The sequence below is a fragment of the Ostrea edulis genome, chromosome 5 (genome assembly GCF_947568905.1).
Source record: "Ostrea edulis chromosome 5, xbOstEdul1.1, whole genome shotgun sequence".
Classification (NCBI taxonomy): Eukaryota; Metazoa; Mollusca; class Bivalvia; order Ostreida; family Ostreidae; genus Ostrea; species Ostrea edulis.
The window spans coordinates 91,698,169-91,711,180 of record NC_079168.1 but is presented as its reverse complement, the minus strand read 5'-3'; the positions used below and the strand labels follow the sequence as shown (position 1 = coordinate 91,711,180).

At 36.5% G+C, this 13,012-nt stretch overlaps 1 protein-coding gene across 2 annotated transcripts in view; it reads left to right on the top strand.

The window, feature by feature from the left end:
• Positions 1-13,012, top strand: part of LOC125649771 (mitogen-activated protein kinase kinase kinase 11-like) — a 51,582-nt gene that overhangs the window by 32,914 nt on the left and 5,656 nt on the right. For both annotated transcript variants that reach the window (XM_048877515.2, XM_048877516.2), the window contains exons 5-6: positions 4,035-4,281; positions 5,708-5,827. In XM_048877515.2, coding sequence (XP_048733472.1) covers positions 4,035-4,281; positions 5,708-5,827 — 367 coding nt within the window. The remainder of the gene's footprint in view (positions 1-4,034; positions 4,282-5,707; positions 5,828-13,012) is intronic.

The window sequence follows — 13,012 nt, the reverse complement described above, 5'->3', positions numbered from 1 at the left end:
CTTTTGAGAGTTCATTGAAACTTTACTTTGTTGATAGAGATGAACATCTGTGGGGTATCTTTGTGCTACAAGTAACAAATAAAGTAAATTGATATTTTATTTCTTTCTCATGTCAATTTTATTTGATAGAGATAGCAGTACATTGCACTCTAGCATTTATTGAAGAGGATGTTTTTGGCCACACATCAATACGTACCTTTAAATTTTTTATAGGCATGAAGCTTTAGTTTAGGATGCTATAAAAAGAAAAGAAAGTTTTGGTCAAAATCCTTCAATGGTTTTAGTATACAAACAAAGATTAGCCTGTTAAACGTCTTTATACCGTTTTGGGGAGGTATGTTGGAATCAACATGTCCATCTGTCTGTAGACATGATTAGTAAGTGGACTCTTTATATACAGATGTGCAGCAGTTCTGTTCTTTTACAGAGACAGAACTAGAGGGTATAATGGAATCATCGTGTATGTTTGTATATCCATTTGTCTATGTCTGTCCATCTGTCTTTTGATGTAATTTAGTTCTTCAAACATATTCAGAGAGACCAGCAGGTGGGTTATTCATAAAAGTTTTACACTCTTTATTCACCGTATAAAGATGTGCACATATTTTCATGGTTAATTTTTATACGCCTGTTGACAGGACATATTATGGTATACCGTCTGTCCAGACCTTGTAGGCAAAATGCAAAATGAACTGTTAGCTCCAGGATCTTACAACTTGGTACATTTGATCACCTTGATGAGAGGAAGATGCTTTTGTTTTTCAAGGTCAAGGTTGTAGTGTCAGATAATAGGTAAACATTGTATGCAGAATACAAACCGAACTATTAGGGCAAGGACCCTCAAACTTGGTACACATATTCTTCATGTCAAGTGGAGGACACCTATTGTTCTTCAAGGTCAAGGTCTCACGTGGTAGGAAAACCTTGTAGACCAAACTGTTGTGGCTAGGACCGTCAAACTTTGTACACATACACCCTATGCCAAGAGGAGGATGCCTATTGTTTCTCAAGGTCAAGGTTGTATATATGGTATCACTTAGTAGAAAAATCTTGTTTTTGTTTTCCAGATTTTTTTTGGTTATGAATACAGATATTGTCCTGAAATTTTATCAGAACCTCCCTCTCAGAGAAATATACAATCAGATCACATTTCAACTTCATTGGTGCACCATGACCTACTTCAGGGCTAAAAGTAGGTCAAATAGTTTTTTGGAGTTTTTCTGATCATGGATACAGATATTGCACTGAAGGTCTAACAGGCATATGTTGTACTGTTTGCGTTACTGTTTTTCTCCATTTTACAGGTGTTTTTTTTCTTCAAACTTCATTTTGTTTTAGATTTTGTGATGATATGTTCTCTTAACAAGATACTACTGGATAAATATATGAGAAGATATAATGGAATCATAGTTTCTCTGTCCGTCTATCTGTTGACATGATTTTGTCTGAATATTTTCAAAGAGACTGGTGGATGGATTTTTCTGAAAATTTGTAATTTCATATGGATGAGCCCTAGTCCCACTAGAATAGTTTAAGTTTGATTTGCTGCATTTTGTGTATCACAAACAAAGAACACCCCCAAAAAGCTCGCACCTTGCCCATCTCTTGTCTTTAATTTTTTTAAAGAAAGATATAATTTAATTTCTTTGTAATTATTAAGGATCATACATGGTGATATAACCCAGATGACTTTTTGCGATTGTTTTTATACGCCCATTTTATGGTTTGTACGTCCGTCTGTAAGGGGTTTTCTGTTTCTATTTTAATTTCTCTGTCATGTTAAGCTGGAACCTTTTGTGTACACTTTGTAGGTCACTCTAGATCATGTTGCAGTTTTGATCCATTTTGACCTTTCTTGCAGAGTTTTGTCCCTTTATTTGAAATCAAATTATCGTGAAGGTTACATGGCATATCCATCTTACTCCTCCCTCAGTTTTCAAGTGAGGACCTTCTTATTTTTCAAAGTCTTTGTATGAGTATTGAAGGTGTGTATGTGGTAAGGATTTTCTTTTGTTTTTGAGAAAATTACAGGTTGTTGAAATTAGTTTTAAGGAAATATTACAAAGTTAGTACTGGTTTGTCCATTTAGCTCTTCTCACAGTTATCAAGCTGAGGCTTACATGTTAACAGCTTGAAAGTGTGCATATTGCAAGAATTTTGATTCTTTGATATTTGGGAAAAAAATACAAGTTGTTGAATTTTGGGAACATATTTTACACAAAGAACTTTTGGTTTATCTATCTACCTTCTGTCACAATTTTTAAGCTAGGACTGTTTATTCATATGATGCAAAAGAAAGTATATCATAGCTTGATGATGGCTGATACTATACCATAAGTTCTACAACTCATGGCTTAAGAAAAAAAACCTACTGAAGCTTGTGATGGGTGTATTTTGTACCGTTTCCTACTGAAGCTTGTGATGGGTGTATTTTGTACTGTTTCCTACTGAAGCTTGTGGTGGGTGTATTATGTATTTTTACCGTTTCCTACTGAAGCTTATGATGGGTGTATTTTGTATTTTGTACCGTTTCCTACTGATGCTTGTGATGGGTGTATTATGTACCGTTTCCTACTGAAGCTTGTGATGGGTGTATTATGTACCGTTTCCCACTGAAGCTTGTGATGGGTGTATTTTGTACCGTTTCCTACTGAAGCTTGTGATGGGTGTATTTTGTACCGTTTCCTACTGAAGCTTGTGGTGGGTGTATTATGTACCGTTTCCTACTGAAGCTTGTGATGGGTGTATTTTGTACTGTTTCCTACTGAAGCTTGTGATGGGTGTATTATGTACCGTTTCCTACTGAAGCTTGTGAAATCTTTAATCCTGAACATTTAAAAAGCAAATGAAGTACATAGTGATAGCACCTGCAAACAGTTTTGGTGATATATAGAAATTGCTTGGTCTTGTTCTTTTTATTATACGCCCGTCTTAAGACGGGACGTATTATGGTATGGCGTTCATGTCCGTCCGTCTGTTAGCTTTTTCGTGTCCGACCCGTAACTTAAATACTACAAGGCCTAGAATCATCAAACTTTGTCTGTAGATACATCTTGGGTAGAAGGTGTGTCGCACATTAAAACCAGGTCACTGTGACTTTTCATTAAGAAGAGATCCGTCTGTCCGTCCGTCTGTTAGCTTTTTCGTGTCCGACCCGTAACTTAAATAAAACAAGGCCTAGAATCATCAAACTTTGTCTGTAGATACATCTTGGGTAGAAGGTGTGTCGCACATTAAAACCAGGTCACTGTGACTTTTCATTAAGAAGATATCCGTCTGTCCGTCCGTCTGTTAGCTTTTTCGTGTCCGACCCGTAACTTAAATACTACAAGGCCTAGAATCATCAAACTTTGTCTGTAGATACATCTTGGGTAGAAGGTGTGTCGCACATTAAAACCAGGTCACTGTGACTTTTCATTAAGAAGATATCCGTCTGTCTGTCCGTCTGTTAGCTTTTTCGTGTCCGACCCGTAACTTAAATATAACAAGGCCTAGAATCATCAAACTTTGTCTGTAGATACATCTTGGGTAGAAGGTGTGTCGCACATTAAAACCAGGTCACTGTGACTTTTCATTAAGAAGATATGGCCATATATGGCAAAAACTTGTCCAGCTCATAACTAGAAAACTATTACACCTAGAATCACCAAAATTGGTCAACTAATGCATCTTAGGTAGAAGGTGTGTCGCATCCTACTTTAAGGTCGCTGTGACATTTAATTAAGTTGATATATTAAAAAAAATGTTTTAATGGGTACAATCTATACTGTTAACAATATGTGACGGGCGTATCATGTGCCGTGGCAGTGCACTTTATTTTTACCCATCTTCTGGCCTTCCATCTTTGTCTCTGGGCCACAAATTTGTATAATTTGAAAGAAATTAGAAGCTAATACTGAACTCAAAGGCTGCATATGGCAACGTTTATTTATGAATGTGATGATACCCTAAACCAAGGTTATTTAGCCAAGTCGGGGTCACTGATATAAGTTTTAACAGAAACAGAAACTAACCCATGTGTGGCTGTATTGTAGGAGCTGAGGAGTAGGGAGGAAGAACTGACAAAGGAAGCCCTGAAACAGAAGAAGGTGGAGGAGTTTTTGTATAAGAGGGAGCAGGAGTTAAAGGAGAGGGAGATTGAGCTGGTGGAAAGGGAACTCAATATAATGATCCTACAACAAATCATGGGCAACCCCAAACCCAGGACCAGGAAGGGAAAATTTAAAAAGAGCCGCCTCAAACTGCTCAAGTCTGGTGGCTCTTCTATCAGTGAACCTTCTGGTAAAATTCTGCACAAAATTTAAATAAGATGGATGTACCTGACTTCACCAAGTTGTAGTATATTATGATAGAATGATGAAGGATGGCATAATTTGATATACAGTATGATTTGTCCAAACCGGCCTCTGAATACTCCGGCGCTCTCTCAATTCCGGCCACAAAATATAGTCCCTAACATTTCTTTAACAAATCCTTTATTAATAATTCCCTGTACTCCGGATACTGCGTATTCTATATATAAGCCAGCTTACACAGTCCCAACTGCTATCAATTAACTTTAATTATCCTGTGTAAACCGGCCCCTCGATGATACACCACCCTAATTGTTACGGTCAATTGTATTCGGTGTACACAAGGTCCCAACTGCTCGTAATAAGCTCTAATTATCGCATTTAAACCAGCCACCCCATGATGACCAACCTGTCGGTATTCAGTCGATCACACGCGGTGTACACAAAGGGCGTCTCAAGGGAAGCCACAGGTAAGTAAAAGAGTGCAACTGGTGAGGAGTTGCGATCAGTTTAAAATAAAACCTGATTTTTAGGGGGTGCACTTTTCAATTATGGCAGCATCACGCACGAGGTAATGGCGCCCTCCCCCTAACGACAGAGACGAGAACTGACATTAAAAGACAAAGTTCAATTAATCGATGAATTCGATACATTCTTGGAATGAAACAAAATCGGCAACAATCCCGTTATGTTTTCCAAAAGCAGGGTTTCCCCTCGTGGACTTCTCGGAGCTCTACGGCGAGTCAGACAGTGATGATATGCAGTTAGTTAGCACAATTCGCCATGTCCGGTCGATTACTCGGCATTACATCAGTTTCCGTTTCACAAATTGAGACAGTTGAAAGCGATACATTTACAATGAAAGCTGGAAAAGACAAATTTTAAACGAACACAACACAAACTTGACGAACGTACATAATGTAGCACTTGATAACGGCGATGATGTAGACGAAATCAACAATTTACCAACAGAAAATTGCGCGAATAATTCCCAGATTTTAAACTGTTTAATAAAAATTGAAACTTTTTCAAATGAGCACGACAATAAAACACTGACATTTATATTTTTACATTTTGAATTCTTTTGTGATATAATAAAACATTAGCAATCATTACACACGTATGCATAGATAGTGAGTACAAGGGAAGCAACTCTCATTATTGTCAACATTCTGCACTCCGGACTCTGTGCAAACCGGCCAATTTCTTTGGAACCACACACAGCCGGTTTAGACAGATTGTACTGTATCTCAGATAATTGCTGTGTACTGTAATATGTCAGGGGTAATTCTTTCTTACAGACTTTCATAGATAATTGCTGTGTACTGTAATATGTCAGGGGTAATTCTTTCTTACAGACTTTCATAGATAATTGCTGTGTACTGTAATATGTCGGGGGTAATTCTTTCTTACAGACTTTCGACACAACATTACTGTGAAACATGAAGTTCCAATCTCAAATCACAATCCATCAAGTCCTGATAGTCCACCTCAGTCTCCAACATATACTCCATCACGGCTGAGGGCGATAGCATGTAAGTATAGCTGGGCACAGGCCAGAGAGTCGTGTGATATTTGTTGCTGCAGAGTTGAGGGCATAAAAGTAGAGTAGTGTCCTTTTCCCAACTCTTTGTAAGATTTGCCCATGGCCGAGTGGTTAAAGCATTCTGCTCAATATCACACGACCTCTCACCTCTGTCGGCGTGGGCTCGAATTCCGCTCGCGCCGGTAAGTGAGAAAGTTTCCCAGTTTACTTTCGGAAGGTTGGTGGTCTCTTCCCAGGTACATTGTATCTGGGTTCTCTCTTTCACCAATAAAAACTGGGCACCACCAGATAGCTGAAATTTTTTGAGTGTGGCGGAAAACATCAATCAATCAATCATTCAATCAACATACAAAGAAAAAGGTAGAGTTATGATGTAACATATTTGTCGATTGAGCTATTATTGTATTAGAATATGGGATATCGGAACAAAAAAATTTTGTAACTCTACAGAAAAAGAAGTTATGAAAATTATGCATCACTTGGGCAACTCTTGTATACAAATTAGTGACAGCTAAAGACAAAAATACATACATGATGATACAAAATGATACAAAGATATCTGCCAGATTATCAGAGTGTCACAAGCAAATACCCTTAGGCTAGTACCAAATACAAAAGTTATTGTATTAAATGTCTGATGTTTGGTAGCAGAAGACAACAGAAAAAATTCACAATACCGTTTATTTCCTCTACCATATGTGGATATTTTGTCATTGAGATTTTCTCGAGTTATTATTACAACAGACTGCTATGAAATGATGTCATCAATAATAATATTTTATGCATCAATCTCCAGTGGTGTAAGGTATCAACACTCCACCCCCCTTTCTTGACATGTGACATACTTATCACATTATTATTATATACAAAGTTCGTTATTTTTTTAAAATGCATAGATCAAATTATTAGCTGGTCATTTTTAGCTCACCTGAACCGAAGGTTCAAGTGAGCTTTTCTGATCACATTTTGTCCGTCGTCCGTCTGTAAACTTTTCACATTTTCGACTTCTTCTCCAGAACCACTAGGCCAATTTCAACCAAACTTGGCCAAAAGCATCCTTGGGTGAAGGGCTTTCAAGTTTGTTCAAATGAAGGACCTTGTCCCTTTCAAAGGGGAGATAATCACAAAAATGCAAAAATAGGGTGGGGTCATTTAAAATCTTCTCAAGAACCACTGGGCCAGAAGAGCTGAAATTTACCTGAAAGCTTCCTGACATATTGTAGATTCAAGTTTGTTCAAATCATGGCCCCCGGGGGTAGGATGGGGCCACAAGGGGGGATCAAAGTTTTACATACAAATATATAGGGAAAAACTTTAAAAATCTTCTTCTCAAGAACCACTGAGCCAGAAAAGCTGAGATTTACATGAAATTTTCCTGACATAATGCAGATTCAAGTTTGTTCAAATCATGGGCCCCGGGGGTTGGATGGGGCCACAATAGGGGATCAAATTTTTACATACAAATATATAGGAAAAATCTTTAAAAATCTTCTCAAGAACCACTGAGTCAGAAAAGCTGATATTTACAAGAAAACTTTCTGACATAGTGCTGATTCAAGTTTGTTCAAATCATGGCCCCCGGGGGTAGGATGGGGCCACAAGTGGGGGGGGGGGGGGGGGGGGGGTGTCAAATTTTTACATACAAATATATAGAGAAAATCTTTAAAAATCTTCTTCTCAAGAACTATTGGGCCAAAGAAGTTGACATTTACATGAAAGCTTTCTGACGTAGTGTAGATCCAAGTTTGCAAAAATCGTGGCCTCCAGGGGTAGTTGGGGCCATAATAGGGACTAAAGTTTTACATGCAAATATATATGGAAAGTCTTCAGATATGGACCAAGGTGACTCAGGTGAGCGATGTGGCCCACGGACCTCTTGTTTTATTAGTAGGCTAAGTGGTGAGTGGTAGTGGAAACAAAAGGTTTAACCGATGAATTGAACTCGTGTACTGAAGCTGAAATGCTCCTCCTCCCTTACGATTTTGCAGTTTGGGTAGAACTGTTTTTCTTGCTAATCAAGAATTATAATACAAAAATGGAAGGAACTTTTTTCTCCATTTACTTATAGAAAAACTAAATGCATAGTGATGTAGAGCAGGAAGGCCTCTACCAAAATTATAAATTTCAGGATTCCTGCACCCCATGGACCTTAAAGGCGGGGCAAAATCTACCAAACATTGACCATTTTCAAAAATCTTCTTCTCTAGGACCGCACATGTTTAAGAAAAGCTAAATGCATTAAGATGTAAAGCAGGAAGGCTTCTATCAAAATTGTAAATTTCATGATCCCTGGGGTAGGGCTTCTGACCCCAGGGTGGGTTCAAACTTAGTATATAGTGTTTATGTGTAAGTTTGCTAACACTGTATAAAATCTAAATGCATACTAAGGAATAGCAGCTGATTATTGTGGTCCATGAACCTGTTGTATTTAAAAGTTAACATGTACATTGTATATCACTAAGAGGATAAGAAAGATTTTAGTTCCACAAGACCAGGTTTATTTCCCCTTCACAGGTGAAGAGGTAGCAGGGTATCACTATATTATAACTCCTTGATGGTACACTATAACTAGTTTTTATACCAATAGAATACATGTAAAAGGGTGTGAATGGAAATGCACATTTATTATTTGTGAGAAAAATTGTTGAACTAAATTGGAATGTAGAAGAATGCAGAAGAATAAAAAGAATGACAGGTTTTGTAGCTGTGTATTTACATGTAAATAACCTTTGTCAAATACATGAATGAGTGGCTGTAGTTTTTATGGTCTAGTAAGATAGGCTAGCATGCCATGAATGAATTCAAATAGATTTATTGATATATTCAAAACTTCTTTTTGACATCATCAATATATCACACATTTAATGATGCAATACAAAGCCTGCATCTATGACTTTTTAATTAAACATTTGTTATGCCTTCCAGTTGTGTGAATCATAAAGTCAATTGTGCATGTATATTTCCCCAATTCATAAAACTCGTCTTTATGTAAAATGGTTCTGCTTTGAGGGACATTAATAGTGTGCATATTGAAAACAGATTTTTAACTCAGCTTTTCTGATCACATTCCGTGTGGCATCTGTCTGTCCTTCCATAAACTTTTAACATTTATATAAGACTTTCAACTTTAGGGCCAATTTCAACCAAACTTGCCATAAAACATCCTTTGGTAAAGGGGATTCAAAATTATCCAAATAAAGGGATTTAAAATGTTCATATGAAGGGTCATTCCCTTTTCAAAGGAGAAATAATTAAGAAATAACGAAAGTATGACATCATTTTAAAAAATATCTTCTCATTACTGGACCAGAAAAGGCAAAACTTGTGTGTGAATGCTTCCTTGATGAGGGAAGATTCAAAATTGTTCAAATCTTGACCGCTGGTGGTAGGGAGGGGCCTCAATAGAGGATCAAAGTTTTACATTGGGATATATAGGAAAAAAATTTTCATGAACAGCAGGGCCATAATTGGTCATATTTAAAATATACATGCATCATCAGATAGTGCAGATTCCTGTTTATTCAAATCATGGGTAGGGAGGGTAGGGTGGGGCTACAATAGAAAATCAAACTTTTAAATGGCAATTTACAGGGATTTTTTTTTAGATAGTCTCATGACCAGGAGATCCATTAGTCATAATGATTAATATGCAAGCATCCTTGGTTGCTGCAGATTGAAGTATCTTCAAATCATGGTCTGGGGGTGGGGTTGATATGATGGGGCCTCAATAGGGGATCAAAGGTTAACAATGGAATATATAAAGTAATTTTGAAAATTTTCTTAACAAAAATCACTGGCCATGATTATAGTCACATTAATATACAAGCATTGTAGATTCGTAGTTGTTCAAAGTTTTATATGATGATATAGGAAATTTGAAAAAAAAATAAAAATATTTTTTTAAGAGTAGTAGGGTTACCCTTACTAGTGTCAATATGAAAATGTTCCCTAGTTGTGTGAATCCACTTTTTTTAAATAATGAGTAAACTCAGGTGACCTATTGCAATTGGTTGTCGTCCGCTTACAGTTGAACATTTTTAACTTCTTCTTGATAACTACCAGTCCAATTCTTTTCAAATTTGGTATGAAGCATCTTTTGGACTAAGGGGACATAAATTGTAAATTTCAGGATTCCTGGGGCCCTAGGGGCAGGGCAAAAACTGCCAAAATTGACCAATTTTCAAAAATCTTCTCAAGAACCGCACACATATAAGAAAAACTAAATGCATAGTGATGTAGAGCATGAAGGCCTCTACCAAAATTGTAAATTTTATGATCCCCGGGATAGGGGTTCTGACCCATGGGTGAGGCCAAACTTGGTATATAGTGTTTATGTGTAAAACACTTAAATAACATTTCCTTTAGTGCTATTGATAATAAATTGAAATTAAATGGATATTTAGAAAGAGCAGGTAGTCTTTTACCAAAATTGTAAATTTGATGATCCCAGGGGTAGGGGTTGTGGTATCAGGGTGGGGCCAAAATGGCCAGTTATCAAATGTGTAAACAATAGAAATTTTTAACTTCTTGATAACTATCATTCCAATTCTTTTCCAATTCGGTGTGAAGCATCTTTGGAACAAGGGGGACATATATTGTAAATTTCAGGACTCCTGCTTCCCTGGGGCCCAAGAGGTGGGGCCAAAACTGCCCAAAATTGACTATAATTTTCAAAAATCATCTTCTCTAAAACCACATCTCTTCTCTAGAACTACACATGTGTAAGAAAAACTAAATGCATAGTGATGAAGAGCAAGAAGGTCTCTACCAAAATTGTGAATTTCATGATCCCTTGGGTAGGGGTTCTGACCCCAAGGCGGGGCCAAACTTATGCCTCGTTCACACGGATGCGCATTAAATTTTACCTCGCATTAAATTTGATGCGAAGTAAAATAATGCGCATTAAATTAATTTGAATTAAATAGCGTTCACACGGCCGTAATATTAATGCGAAGTAAAATAATGCGCATTAAATTCGTATGCATCTCTAAGTTAAAGGTTAGACTATAGTATTGAAAATTATTTTATAGATATTTTAATGAATATTGTGTAGATACAGAATTAATTGTTCAAAACACTAGGCCTATATATAGTGTACATGTTTACAATGAAAGTTGTAACTGATCTACACACAAGGAGTTCTGTCGTATTTGTTTTTATATGTTCCCAAGAAATTACTTATATTTCTGACGACCAGCATTCACTCTAGACAATATGTTGCTTCTTCATGAGCCCAGTTTTGAAAAAACCTCGGAACGTTTCTTTCACTATTCCGCTGACTACTGTTGTGACATAATTTTTAATTACTAATACGTTTATAAGTCTACTATGACATCATATGGTATAAAAAAATTAACAATGAGCTGCATATTTGTTAAAATGTAAAAAAGAAAATCATATTATCACTATTTTAAAACATTTTTGTCGTATTTAAATGTAATTTCTTCCATATGTATTACTCTGAGCACAGATTTATGTCTGACATTATTCAATGACATGCTTTTTGTACATTTTGTTTTTAGTGATTATCATTTTGATTAGTTTTTCGCATAAAATATATATAGCTGACCATGGGTATGATGCATGTGACCCAAATTTACCATTACACATGTGTGTACATTTAATGCGCATTAGCTTCGCTTTGCGTTCACACGGAGCTAATGCGAAGTAAATTTAATTCACATTTAATTTGTGACGTAAATTTTAATTTGAAGTAAACTAATGTGCATTAAAATCTCCATGTGAACGAGGTTCAGATTTAATTCGCATTAACTTACGTTTAATGCGAATTAAATTCTTCGTGTGAACAAGGCACTAGTATATAGTGTTTATGTGTAAAACACTTAGATAGCATCTTCTTTAGTGTTATTGATAGTAAATTGGAACTAAATGGATATTTTAAAAGAGCAGGTAGTCCTTTACCAAAATTGGAAATTTGATGATGGTAGGGGTTTTAGTATTAGGGTGGGGCCAAAATGGTCAGTTATTAAATGTGTGAAAAATAGAAATTTTTAACTTCTTGATAACTATCATTCCAATTCTTTTCCAATTTGGTATGAAGCATCTTTGGAACAAGGGGGACATAAATTGTAAATTTCATGACTCCTGGGGCCTAAGGGGTAGGGCCAATACTGCCCATAATTGACTAGTTTTCAAAAATCTTCTTCTCTAGAACCACACATGTGTAAGAAAAACTAAATGCATAGTGATGTAGAGCAGAAAGGCCTCTACCAAAATTGTAAATTTCATGATCCCTGGGGTAGGAGTTCTGACCCCAGAGCATAGCCAAACTTAATATATAGTGTTTATGTGTAAAAACACTTAAATAACATCTTCTTTAGTGCTATTGATACTAAATTGAAACTAAATGGATATTTAGAAAGAGCAGTTAGTCCTTTGCCAAAATTGTAAATTTGATGATCCCAGGGGTAGGGGTTCTGACCCCATGGTGGGGCCAAACTTAGTATATAGTATTTATGTGTAAGTTTACTGATGCTGTATAAAATCTAAATGCATACTAAGGAATAGCAGAAAAGGATGTACAAAAAAATGGTGAATTTCACAACCCAGGGTTTTGACTCTAGGATGAGTCCAAATTAGTCATATCTTTTAATGTTTTAATGTTAATACACCTATAATATTATGTATAACCTTTCATCAGTGTATGCTTTTTTGAGGGCTTTGAAGTTTTAAGATCACATCTTGTTTTATGCTGATGCTGAACATTAGAATTTAGCTTAGATATTCAGGACAGGAATTTTTTTTCTAGATTTCATAGCCCTTGGGAGTAATGATACTTTTTCACTAGTACTCAGGTGACCGATAAGGCTTGTAGGCCTCTTTTTCAAGGACACTGGGGTTAAGTTGGGGCTAAAATCAGGATCAGGTTTTACATAATACATATATGTAGGAGAGAAAAATCTTGAAAATCTTTTTTTAGCTCAAGTGAGCTTTTCTGATTGCTTGTTGTCCGTCGTCTGTCCACCTGTCTGTAAACTTTTCACATTTTCAACTTCTTCTCCAGAACTTCTTGGCCAATTTCAACCAAACTTGGCACAAAGCATCCTTTGGTGAAGGACTTTCAAGTTTGTTCAAATGAAGGGCCATGCCCCCTTCAAAGGGAGATAATCACAAAAATGCAAAAATAGGGTGGGGTCATTTAAAAATCTTCTCA